At 42.1% G+C, this 12,092-nt stretch overlaps 2 protein-coding genes across 8 annotated transcripts; one reads left to right on the plus strand and one right to left on the minus strand.

Annotated features, from left to right (window-relative positions):
• Position 1: 1 nt before the first annotated feature.
• On the minus strand, positions 2 to 6,232 carry aifm1 (apoptosis inducing factor mitochondrion associated 1). Of its 6 annotated transcripts, XM_049742141.1 has the most exons (21): positions 5,983 to 6,232; positions 5,261 to 5,391; positions 5,039 to 5,156; positions 4,930 to 4,953; positions 4,720 to 4,827; positions 3,690 to 3,761; positions 3,463 to 3,534; positions 3,315 to 3,383; positions 2,990 to 3,117; positions 2,785 to 2,915; positions 2,594 to 2,684; positions 2,414 to 2,498; positions 2,265 to 2,341; positions 2,065 to 2,173; positions 1,890 to 1,997; positions 1,713 to 1,801; positions 1,504 to 1,644; positions 1,093 to 1,235; positions 707 to 831; positions 440 to 627; positions 2 to 350 (listed from the first exon to the last, which is right to left on the minus strand). In XM_049742141.1, the coding sequence occupies exons 1-21, from the start codon at positions 6,068 to 6,070 to the stop codon at positions 279 to 281; spliced, it is 2,169 nt and encodes a 722-aa protein (XP_049598098.1). In that variant the 5' UTR covers positions 6,071 to 6,232; the 3' UTR covers positions 2 to 278. The 6 variants fall into 6 exon arrangements, with proteins under 6 accessions (XP_049598098.1, XP_049598099.1, XP_049598100.1 ...); XM_049742142.1 differs by lacking the exon at positions 4,930 to 4,953; XM_049742143.1 differs by lacking the exon at positions 3,690 to 3,761.
• Positions 6,233 to 6,679: 447 nt separating this feature from the next.
• Positions 6,680 to 12,058, plus strand: gab3 (GRB2 associated binding protein 3). Of its 2 annotated transcripts, none has more exons than XM_049742152.2 (9): positions 6,680 to 7,613; positions 8,917 to 9,217; positions 9,439 to 9,595; positions 9,674 to 10,122; positions 10,227 to 10,514; positions 10,687 to 10,777; positions 10,993 to 11,083; positions 11,440 to 11,559; positions 11,635 to 12,058. In XM_049742152.2, exons 1-9 carry the CDS (start codon positions 7,542 to 7,544, stop codon positions 11,749 to 11,751), a joined length of 1,686 nt encoding a protein of 561 aa, XP_049598109.1. In that variant the 5' UTR covers positions 6,680 to 7,541; the 3' UTR covers positions 11,752 to 12,058. The 2 variants fall into 2 exon arrangements, with proteins under 2 accessions (XP_049598109.1, XP_049598110.1); XM_049742153.2 differs by having other exon boundaries at positions 10,230 to 10,514.
• Positions 12,059 to 12,092: the final 34 nt, after the last annotated feature.

Below are 12,092 nucleotides of genomic sequence, written 5' to 3' on the forward strand. Positions count from 1 at the left end.
ATTTAAAAATAGATTTTTATTTCAGCCTTTCTCCCAACAAGCAGCTGTTTTGTGACCATTACACTGTGACCAGGAGTTGGCCAGAGAAAATATTTGCACCGAGGCATGACAGGTTTTTTTCTTTTTTTTTTTTTAAGGGCAGGACTGGGGATTATGGACAAGAAATATAAATTTCAGGTGTAGTATGAAAATAATTCATTGAAATCACAATTTACATAACTGATGGGATACTGTTAGTTCACAAAATGTCACTTAGTTTCTCACTGGTCTTCGTTGTCCTAATCTTCATGGATGTTAAACAGCTTAGCCACCTCGTTTAGATCGCCGTGTTCCTCTCCATCCTTGATAATCTACACAGACAAAAAGATGCTTTTGAGTAAATCAATTCCACAATCTTGAAATGACGTTTTATTTTTTGTGGGAGGGGGTGACATCTGACCTTTCTTGCGATGGGCATTCGGTTGAAAACGTTCCACAGGATGATGCCCACCACCACTTTGTCTCGCAGGTAGAAAATGACTCCTTTGCCGTAGTCGTCTTTGTGCGTCTCAGCGGGAGCAGGTATGGAGGAGGCCACGGGGCTCGATGCCACGTCCTCAGTTTCGCTTTCTGAGCGGATACCGGTTCCTGCAGCACAATTTCACAACACAACAAAGTTAATCACTTGCTTCCCAACTAATATATTTGAACATATGATTGCTCATACCAGACTCTTCAGTGGCAGCTTTGGGTGTATCCTTGGCTGTGGCTTTGGCAAAGACCCCCACGGTGGGCAAACTGCTGTCCACAATCCCAATGGCCTCATAGCCTACGTCAGGACCCAGGTCACTCCTATTACACAATATTTGGACACCAAAGCTTAACAAATGTCTATCTAGGTGAAATCCACCCCAAATATTTTTTGGGACTATGCAACGCAGCCTCCTGATGCTTGTAAGCCCTAAAACGGCATTTCAACTATTCAAAGGCTTTGAGTCATTTACACAATCTTATGCTACTCTAGCGCATGCTAGTTCTAATCTTTTGAAACAACACAGTTATGGTGCAATCACCAGGTATCAGAAGCAGGGAATACTGTAGAGTGGTTCATACCAGAACATAGACTGATGCCAGTAAGGCTTGTTAGCTCCTGTCATGTTCTCCCCGGCCAGTCGGCCGCTGACAACGGCATGGTCGTGGTGCTCCACCCGTCTGCGGCCAAGCCTTATGTCATAGAAACAAGCAGCATCCCCCGCCTGAATGAAGGAAGAGCAGAGAGCATGGTGGTCTTTTTTAATTTTTTTGTGCCATGTTGTGAACTCATCTCAAGAGGGCGCTATAGTCACAAGCACAAGTTTGACATTCAAAGCTCATGGCCAATTCCTCAAGTGTAATCATGGCGCCATTTATAATTTAAGCAATAATTTTTAGTTGACTCAAAGAAAAAAAAGTGACATTTGCACTTTTGTTAATAATTACAGACTAGTAGTTAAACGACGCAGTAGTTTTCAATAATTAACCTACCACCCAAATGTTGGACCGAGCTTGCAGCTCGGCATTGACACGATAGCCACCAAAGTCCGAGTCCACCTCTAGACCTGCCGACTTGGCGAGGTCAACGTTGGGCTCCAGGCCAACGGCTGCAACCACGTGATCTGTTTTTATCTATGATGTAAAACATGATTAAGTAACTTTTTTTTTTTTAAACTGTCTCTGAATTGCACTGGACTTACCAATCGACCATCCTTGAGTTTTATTTCTAACTGATCGTCTTTGCATGTCACAGATTTGACGAGAGCTTCTGGGATGACTTTCACACCCTCTGAATAAAATTAAAAAAATTAGCTAATATTAAAAAAGTGCTTCCAGGAGTAGATTTAGAAGAGCTATAAAGCAAAAGAGAAGCAAACCTGTTTTGACTTTTTCTGTCGTCCAGTTGCTGAGATACTCGGGCAGAACTTTGCCCATGTTACCCTTCTCGGGGAACATCTGGATCACCTCCAGACCGGAATCCTGAGCTGAAATGGGACAAGTCACGATCAAGATGCATCAAGTGTTTTCTCCTCTTCATTATTTTTGGCTTACATCGTCTGCCGAGGGCACAGGCCAGCTCGCTGCCCAAGAAACCGCCTCCGATGACTGTGATTGACTTTATGTTTCTGGAGACTTTATCTAAAGTCCGGAAGTCATCAATCTGGAGTGGTGAAAATGTAGAACATTGTTGTTGCTTTTTTTTTTATGACTTTAGGTAGTGCCCTGACCTCTGGCGACCTCTATACACTGACCTTACGGAATAAAGTCGTCTTCTGCTTCACCTCATCTCCAGCTCGGTCAATAACTTGCAAATTTCTTGGAATGCCGCCTTGGATAAAGTGAAATTAACTTTTACATAGTGCAAATAGTGGCTCAGAGGACATCAGGTGAAGTGACAAACCTGTGGCAATCAAGCACTTGTCGTATGAGATCTCCGTGTCGTCGTCTAGTTTTACTTTGTTTCCCCTCACATCCATGTGGACAACCTAGAATGATTTTTTTTTTTTTCTTGTCAAAAATTAGATCAGCGCAATTTTCATCAACTGAGCTCGTTTGACGATAATTAGGCCATTGGACTAACCTTTTTGCTTGTGAGAACTGCCACGCCGCCATTTTCTGCAGTACTCAGTTCTTCTGGAGTAATGTAGAATGATGGTGGTTGAAAGTAAATACTGCAAAATAAAAAAAAATAAATAAAAAAAAAAGTACAGTCAATGTCATACAAGGTGTCAGTTCATTTCTCCCGGTGTGTACACAACTTGAGCGACATGCCTTCGTTCTTTTCCATTCCACTGCTTGAAACGTAGAGTTTCTGTCACAGCGGGGTCGTCAGAGAACCACAGCTCTTTGGACAAGGGCGGTCTCATGTACGGGAGGTCCGGCTCGTCCGTCACAATCAAAACCTGTTTGTAGACGCCGCACTTTCGATTACAAACAAAAGACAGGACGCCGCTTTGAAGCAGAAAGTAAAACTCACGCGGGCTCCGGGGTCTCTGGCTCGAATGGAGCGGGCAGCGGCGAAGGAGGCCGTCCCACCACCGATCAGGAGGTAAGGGGCATGTGGGGGAAGTGCGGGTGAGGGCTGCTCCGTGGTGAGTCCTTCAGCTAGCAAAACAAAGAGAGAAAGAGTCAGAGAACGGTAGATGACCCGTTGCCGATAAACCTGTTAGGACGGAAGAGAAATTAACCTGTGGACTGGAAAAAAACGTTAGTCTGAAGAGAAAAAGGCAGAGAACCTATCCTAAAAAATTTCAGGACCTCCCCCCATTTCTGCTCCCAACGTTGCTGGAATAGAATCTTACCACTCTCTGCCACCACTTCAGCCTGCGGCTCAGACGGCTCAGCTGCGGGGCTTTCAGCTTCTGCGGGTTCTGTCCGCAGTCAGGACAAAATCAAAAACATCGCAAGTGTATGTCACAGGTTCCCTGCGCAGGACACGGAGGCGCTTACCACTCTCCACAACAGGCGCCGGGGACGGCTCGGTTAATTGGGCTGGCTCTGGCTCGGAAGGGGGCGGGGCTTCTGGTAGTATAGTAGTAGAATTATTAGCCTGTGACTGAGATTGGAGTTTTTTTTTTTGTTTTTTTGCTTTTTAACTGTCTCAGTCAATACAGGCAACTCAATTGTTGGCACGGCCTCATTCACAAATGGGATACGTTGAATCCTTGATGTCTTACCCTCCTCAACTAGCGACTCAGCGGGTGCTTCTGCTGCTACTTCTTCTGGTGCTGCTTCTAACACAGGCTCGTCTGTTGTCAGGGTGATCCATAGCACCAATTTAGACATAAGACTACTATTTCAAAGGGATGACCACAAAGTTGCATGCATTTGCTCACCTAGATAAAATGAATACAAGAGCATGCCTCATCATCATAGCTGGAAGCTGCACAGTTCAAGTTAACCACTTTCTGTGTGTCATGGCACATTTTTACAGCGTTAAACATTTTGAGGTCCATTTTAACCCAAATGGAGCGGTATTGCATTTGGAATTGCAACTTCCAGCCACGTCCAAAGATGATATGTTCAACATTAGGGGGAAAAAAAAAACACAAAAGGAAAACAGTCAAACTGTGACACAGAAAAGATGCAATTGATATCAGGATAGGAAAACCACATGGACCCTGTTCACCAGGTGTACAAAGACAGCGACTGCAACTAAGAAAGGTTAATACACTAGGTTCATTCAAATGCATTTATTAAAGGAAATGACTGGAAAGGTTAAGTGTGAGGAGGGAAAAAGCACACATCACGAAATAAAATAATATACATGAAAAGGAATAAGCACTGCATGCAGTGTACTAGGCATTCATGGTACTCGTGTATAAAAGTGATATCCAAAAGTGAAGATAAAACTTCATTCAGGAATGCTGGCCAATATTTTTTTCCATGTATTTTATTTTCACATTATTGTCATTATTTGAGACAATTTATTACGTTAACCACTAAAGTAATTTTTAAAGAGATGTTTTACTGTTTTTATCATCATCGAAGTGCTGCTACTAAACTCATTTTGGTTAAATTCCATTGAAATTGCATTACCCAAATTGACCTCTTGGTGTCACAATATAGTATTGCTAAAGAGCAATATGAGTTTATGGTGGAATGGGAATTCGATTTAAAAAATATTAGTCATATAAATATTAAATGAATCAAACCTTTTAGACACGAGACCACATTTTACATCAAATAGAAAAGTCAGCAAATAACCTTGGATAGGTTCAGGCGCTTCACTTGAGTCTGCTGTCTCAGCATCAGGCACGACAGGGCTCGGCTCTTCTGACGATGGTGTGGCTTGAGGTTCTGACTCTGGAACAGCTGGAAGACAAAAAATAGTACGTCTGTACAACTTAACACAACCAACTCTGTGGTCTGTTTACAAACACAATGTTGACTGTCAAATTAAACTTAAACACACACATTCTGTTTCAACGGTCTCTGCGGCTACAAAAACAGAGTAGTATAAATATTCTCGATTAGAATTTGGGTTCGACAACAATCAACAGCAGTAAAAATCAAATGTTCTAACCAGGAGTTTCTATCTGGACGCTGGTGGTTGCTTGTTGGGTTCTTCGATGTGGTCGAGATGCGATTTCTGCAATTCGTTCGTCATATCTTTGCTGGTCTCCTTTAACAGTTCTGTATGCCTAAAGAAACAGCAGAAGTCACACAAAAGCAGCCAACATCATCACCTCTACTGACAAACATTGCACAAATGTGCACAGCCATAACTGGAGGTGAGCTCACTCACATAAATTGCTCCACCAAGGCAGGTTGCCCCAACCAGGAGGACATACAGCTGATTTTCTCTACCACCTCCTCCAGGCCCTGTCGCCATATGAGCCCCAGGTACATGTGCAGGTAATCTGGCATTATGCAAACCTGAAAAAAAAAAAAAAAAAAGCTCCGACTTGATTGGTTTTCACAAATGCTATCAAGTCTTTAAATCATAAGTATTTGGGGATAATGTGATTTATGAGCTGTACAGTATTTGTGCTAGTAGAGATACTTAGAGACGACGAAACTGAGCATCTATATCAAAATTGGGCCTTTACATAAATGATTAACCCATCATGAATGTTCACAAGACCTAATATAATCACAACAGTAGAAACAGTTGTCACGCCTCTGTACAGTACGACCACAATAATAATGTTTTGTTGGATTACGGGATTAAATCTCAAATCCCAATTTTCTCATGTAATCAGTAACATTTATAGTCAGGCATAACTCAGGGCCTGAAAATATTATATCGTATCAAGTTCAGGCAATATCGCTTGGTGGCTACTTTCGCTCTTTTCCGGTGAATTGAAGGTCATACATTGACCAAAATCACCACATTGGTTGTCCAAAATGAGTAATGAACGAAATGAGAAGACACGGCGCAATAACAAGTACCGTTAATCAAATGGCCCAAATTATTGGGTGAGCTAAATAGAATAATGCAAGCAGATGTGTCAAGTTTTTGCATACCTGTCCTCCTCACATTTTGCCGACACAGTGTTGACGAGGCTCTGGCAAGGGGAGCAAGCTTTCTCCACACGGTTCTACATTTGAGCATTGTTGCAACTTCCCTGGTATCAATTACTTCGTCACTTGCCGATCTGTCAGGTAGGTGCAACAATGCCACTTAGTTAACCGAATCCTAACACCGCTTGCTCAATCCTGCAACCAGCCGCGCTGCACAAGGCCAGAGACAGGTCATACGTTACAGGGGAATCATGGGTAATGGTAAAGAGCTTAAAGTGCTCAAGAGGAACCCTTCGAGAAAAGCTGGTGACTAAATATGGAGCCGTGATTTGCTCGGTTAAATATATGCCCACAAAGTTGGGAATTTCATTCAGCCACCATTTTTATTTCATTATTAAAACTATAACAGAGAGACGATAACTGTTTGGTCAAAAACAGTTTAGCGCTGAGTGATCTTTGAGTTACACTCACAAACGGAATCTCTTCATCGAAGATCTTTGGCGCAACGTTATTAATATTCACAAGCGCTTTTGATTGGTCAAAAGCAGCGCGACGTCAACCCTGAGCCAATGAGGTCGTAATTTTCTTATGAGCGTCACGCCGCAACCCGCCTCGTGATCGCCACTTCGCATGCGTGTAACGGCAGCCATGTTTGAGCGGTACACGTCTATATTGGAAGTAGGGCTATGGTACAGACTTCCTCACTGGGGTATCCTAGTGGTTGAAATATAAATACTATGACAATAATGGCCTTACTTTTATTACAAAAATGAAAAAATAAAATACAATCAAATTAAAAAAAAACTGCGATAAAATAAATGTAAACAAATGTGAATTAAAATATAAAAATACAGACAGTAACATTGGATCCATTTTCATATAAACTCAACATTACTCTTGGAACTATATACTTTAAAAACAGGTGTATCTTTTTGGGGTACCACATATACTGTACAAGATATACTGATATATACAATGGTGTGTCGAAAATATCGTAGACAGGCCCTTTACAAATACATTAGAAAACATGAAGAATGCAGATGCATGTGAAATGTTACAGTGGGAGCAAGAGATACAACTTACTATTGTGATTTTTACATTCAATAGCTATTTTCCCCCCAATTTCTTGAATTTTAACCTTCAACAATGCCATGCAAAATAACTCATTTGATGTCATATATACGCAAAGATATTCTGAAATGTCAGGTACAAGGAGAAAGCAAATGATGCATTCAGAATGAAGTCTTTCAACAGCAGGACATCACATTTCTCTTTTTTGACCTAACCATCTCATGCTTAAGTGTTGAAGCTTTCAGTTTAGACTTGAAAAGGTTCATCCCTTCTTGGTAACATAAACAGATGATTCTCTCACTCCCCTTCTCTCAGTCAGTGTAATCAGTTTTTTTGACTTCCTCCTTTTGGAGTGGCTGGGCTGAATACCAGAACACAGGATATGCTTGCTCTCAGTTTCACAGCAACAGCAGCAGCAGCAGCAACAGCAGCAGCAGCAGCAGCAGCAGCAGCAGCAGCAGCAGCAGAGGACGACACGCTCTGCAGTCAAGATGAGTGCTGGGGATGTGGTCTGCACTGGCTGGCTCATTAAATCACCCCCGGAGAAGAAACTCAAGCGATTTGTGAGTAGATACACACACCGGACAGTTGTTTTTGTCTTTTTGTCTCATACCACTGCAGCAGCTTAATAGTACAAATGCCACCCTCTGCTATTAAGCCTCCTGCGAGTGTGTGTGTGTGTGTGTGTGTGTGTGTGGGGGGGGGGGGGGGTATGATGTGTGAGAATGTGTGTGGATACTATACAGTATATATTGTAATACGGATTTGAAACATGTCCATCTAGTCTCTAGTTCAGACTCCTTCTTGTTATGATAACCACATGTAATGATGACACAAGCAATAAATTACAAATCATGGAAAACAACTCGTGTAACAAACAAAATCGTAAACAGCACATCGCCTTGACCGGCATGCAGTTGTTGGGGTCATGTGATCTTGGGCTTAGCCACTCACTGCATGTTTTTGGTGCAGGGGAGCCTGTGTATTGTGAAACATGGGAAGTCATGTCAGCCCAACCAGACATCAGTCATGAGCAGCAAGCAGAAATAGTCCCGCTTTTTGATGGGCTGCTTGCACTTCCTCTGTGCAAAGAGGAGGAGGGAATTTCGTCAAAACAAATACGGCTGAAGAGAAAAAGAAACTTATTGAAGGACAGCAGAGCAGTTCTGCTTGTGCCAGATGACAGATTACATAAATGTTGATGAGTGCCGTGTGCTTTATTCAAATACTCTAACCCAATATGAAAATATCTCTTATCTGGGTGGAATGGAATCAGGTGACAAAAAGGAGTGGTAAGGAACGCTGTTCCTACCTTCTACATCAAATTGTACACGGTTAACCTTTAGTTACAAATTGAATCAATTAGAAACACACCCATCATCAACACCATCATCACTAACTATAATTTGGGCAGTGTTGGTAGTAATTGTGGTTTCTCATAACACTTCCTGACACCAACTGACATGCAAGAGCAGATAAGCAGATAACCCCCCCACACAAAGAAGAAGAAAAGTTCTTGTAAACGAAGCCGCAAAACCAAGTGTGAAGTCAAGTGTTAACATACGTGTGCATTTAGAACCCACATCAAACTCTTCTCAGTATTGTTTCCAATCAATCATCCATTCCGTGGACGTCTGTTGTGCTGAAAACAGCAAACTTCCTCTTCTATGTCGGGGAATTTGAGTTTAAGGTTCCGCCTGGTGACCGTTTAAAAAACAAATGTATTTTAAAGTTGCTAAGTAAGCTGTGATCTAGTTCCCATGACTGGTCATGACTAAAAAGGTGCTGATAGGGTTGCACTACTGTATTCGGAGACAATACACAGAATTTAGTTCCCTAAACAGGTCTCGCCTTCTCTCCTTGTAGGCATGGAGAAAACGTTGGTTTGTCCTACGAAGAGGTCGCATGAGCGGGAACCCCGATGTGCTGGAGTACTACCAAAGTAAAAGTTCCAAAAAGCCAATCCGCATTATTGACCTGAAAGAGTGCAAGGTGGAAATACTGAACGGACAATTGGGGATAAAGCGTGACTTCCAAGAAAAGCATCTCTTTGCGGTGAAGACTTCTGCTCGTATGTTCTACCTGGTGGCCAAGACTGAAGAGGAGATGAACGTCTGGATAAGCAGCATCAGTCATATTTGCCAGTTTGACAACCACGAGGAAGCAGGTGAAGTACATTCAAGCTGGTCCAACAATAAAAAGGGATAAAAAAAGAGAGTGCTTACCATTATATAATGTAAAAAATTCAAACGCTCTTGAAAAATCCGATTTTTTTTTTTGCTTGAGTTGCACCATTTTGCCTTTTGGTGTCACTCTTGTCACCTTTGTGCTAGTACAAATCCCCCCCGCAACACATTCTCAGTGCCACTTTTTTTTTTTTGTCAACAGGGAGCTCTGAAGAAGGATTTCCTCACACCCCAGCATCACTTCAGCCGTCAAGTGACAACTCTGACCGAGTGTCTCTATCAAGTCAACAGGGCTCCAGTCACCCACCCGATTATCTTGTCTTGTCCCAATGCGGGACAGGAAGTGGAAGCACTTGCAGGTATGTCAAACTTCATCACAAGACGAATAAAGTTCAGCTTTTTCATTGCCGTTGATTTTGACAATCTTATATCCGCAGACATAACAGCTTTTCAAATTCTGAGACTTCTTTGGAGCAGAGGTCGACAGAAGATGTTTTCAAGGACATTGTGCCCTCACCTCCCTGCAGTGGCTCGTCATCTTTTAACTGCATTTCTCAGTTCCGCCTCAGTCCATCTCCGTTCCCACACGGGATGCTGAGCAACCCTCCTCTCAGCGCGCCTTGCACAGCCCTAGCGCCACCTTCCTCCTCATCTCCGCTCCATCTCTGCGCTATGAGCGTCTTCCAGTTTGACAAACCATACTCCCGTGCGTCATTTGAGGCCGCCAAGGACAAGCAAACACCTCCTCCGCTGCCACCTAAGCCGAACCATCTGCCTGATGAAGGCATTCGCAGGCCGAGGGCAATGAGTGCACGGCATTGCCCAAAACATGTCGCGCCGCTTTTCCGAAGAACATCTTTGTCAAGCTTGGACCATTTCACAATTGGTATGTTTTGATAGGAGAGTCAGATTAAAAGTCATCTTGGGCCAGGATTCAAACTGATGTGACCAAATGGGGAAATAATTTGCATACAATTTGTTTTTTTTTAGCAGATGCTGACAGCAGATCACCAGGAAACAGAAGGCAGACTCTTAATGTGGTAAGACAATCATGGCACAACCAAAGCCAGCAAGACGAGGCCTACGTCGCCATGGTTTCCACACCGTCACGTGTCAGCGTTGTTGAAGGTGACGCTTACATTCCCATGAGCCCCATCAGCATGCCCGATACAAACAAAAAAGTCAAGGCCACCAAGACTCTCAGCTCCCTCGTGTGCCAACCAGGAGAATTTGCACCTCCTCCGATCCACCGTCATCTCAAACCTTGTTTAAGGAGAGGTGAGCGTGACTGGACTGAATGTTTTGAATCGTGCGCATAAGACACTGCAGACACTTGAGAGTCGTCTTGGTAGCGCTTTGCTAAAAATAGGTCATTGTAAATGCAAAATTCAGACCTCCGTTTGCATTTCAAACCATGTTTAAGACCTTGTTGTCCTGTCTGGATTCACAGCTCGACCCCCACCTCTTGATTTGAGAGGCCTCTCTACAATCACTGAATGTCCCGCTCATCATCCTTTGAGCAGAACAAAGACTGATTCGTGGTGAGACTGATTGGAACTTGCATTTTCATGGTTATTGATGCATCTTATGCCATTTGTAAACATAGCTGTTGAAATTGTGATCAATTTTTTTTTTTTGTTTTAGAACTAGCATTCTTTTAACACTTGATATAGTCGATATTTATTATATTAATTTATATATTTTTATATATTATTAGATATTTTTTTGTATTTATTTCAATATTTTTTTGCTGTAGTTTCAGCTTTTCCGGAACGTGTTTATCTTATGAAGGAAGCTTTGAGAAAGGGGACAATTCAAGAGATGAAGATGCAAAGTGGGCCACAATGGTAAAATATGAATCACAACGAATAGGTTGCACAATTTTAACCTTGACTGAAGCACAGAATGGCATAGTTATGATTCTAAAAATTTTAAACTATCAAATTCAGTGTCTTAAAGGGTTGCAAAGGGAGAAAAAAAGAGGACAACAATTTCAAAACTAATTTGCCTAAAATGTCTAAAAAGGCCTGTAGGGGCTGACTAGAAAAATATTATAGGGATAATATTGGAAATTTTAAATTATGCATTTTCCTAGAAATCACACGAATCACACCATTTATGCTTAGTCATTTTTTTCTTGTGTAACAGTTTTTTTAACATACCATGAACTTGGAACACTTCTCAGCTATTTTTCTGACCGCAGGAGTCAAGACCACGCTTCTCCCTCAATGTCGAAGGAGTTGTTCAACCTTGGGCAAGAAGATCCAACCTTGACTACTTATCATTGGATTTCAACTCGGCTTCTCCTTCTCCTGTACAGAAGGTACAGTGACGCAAGCGCAATAGCGTGACTCAACATGACCTTTGACGTTCACCTCCTCCTCATGTGTCTCCACAGAAGCCTCTTCTTTCTGATGAACATCGGGTAGATTACGTGCAGGTTGACGAGAAGAAGACTCAGGCACTACAAAACACCAAGATGGAATGGATAGATGTGCGACAGTCCAAAACATAAGAAAGTCACAATGAAAAATATCAGCACATCTGGTTGGTCTGAAAGAAAAAACGTCAGCATCTTCAACATGCACTGGGGGAAAAAAATGACAGCAAATCTGTTTTATTAGTTCTCATTGATTTGAAATGTAGCATAATATTTCTTTGTGAAGGACCAACCACACCACAGCAATTCTGCTCATAAATATTCATACTGCTTATTTAACCTGCATCGATGATAACACAACGTAAAAAAAATGTGACAATTAAATTATTCATTTTTTTCTGACTGTGATTATTTTGTAAGTTATTAAAAGGATGGAAACATGCGATGTGCGGAGACGTTTGTGTTAAATATACTTA

Source organism: Syngnathus scovelli, chromosome 15 (genome assembly GCF_024217435.2).
Source record: "Syngnathus scovelli strain Florida chromosome 15, RoL_Ssco_1.2, whole genome shotgun sequence".
NCBI classification, from domain to species: domain Eukaryota; kingdom Metazoa; phylum Chordata; class Actinopteri; order Syngnathiformes; family Syngnathidae; genus Syngnathus; species Syngnathus scovelli.

Coding starts and splice junctions, on each gene's coding strand:
- aifm1 (XM_049742141.1), bottom strand. CDS start 6,070: ATGCTCAAATGTAGAACCGTGTGGAGAAAGCTTGCTCCCCTTGCCAGA. Junction 4,828..4,929: donor AGAGACCGTTGAAACAGAAT/GTGTGTGTTTAA, acceptor TTTGTCTTCCAG/CTGTTCCAGAGTCAGAACCT. Junction 3,535..3,689: donor TGAGTCGCTAGTTGAGGAGG/GTAAGACATCAA, acceptor CTATACTACCAG/AAGCCCCGCCCCCTTCCGAG.
- gab3 (XM_049742152.2), top strand. CDS start 7,542: ATGAGTGCTGGGGATGTGGTCTGCACTGGCTGGCTCATTAAATCACCC. Junction 7,614..8,916: donor AGAAGAAACTCAAGCGATTT/GTGAGTAGATAC, acceptor CTCTCCTTGTAG/GCATGGAGAAAACGTTGGTT. Junction 9,596..9,673: donor GGAAGTGGAAGCACTTGCAG/GTATGTCAAACT, acceptor TTATATCCGCAG/ACATAACAGCTTTTCAAATT.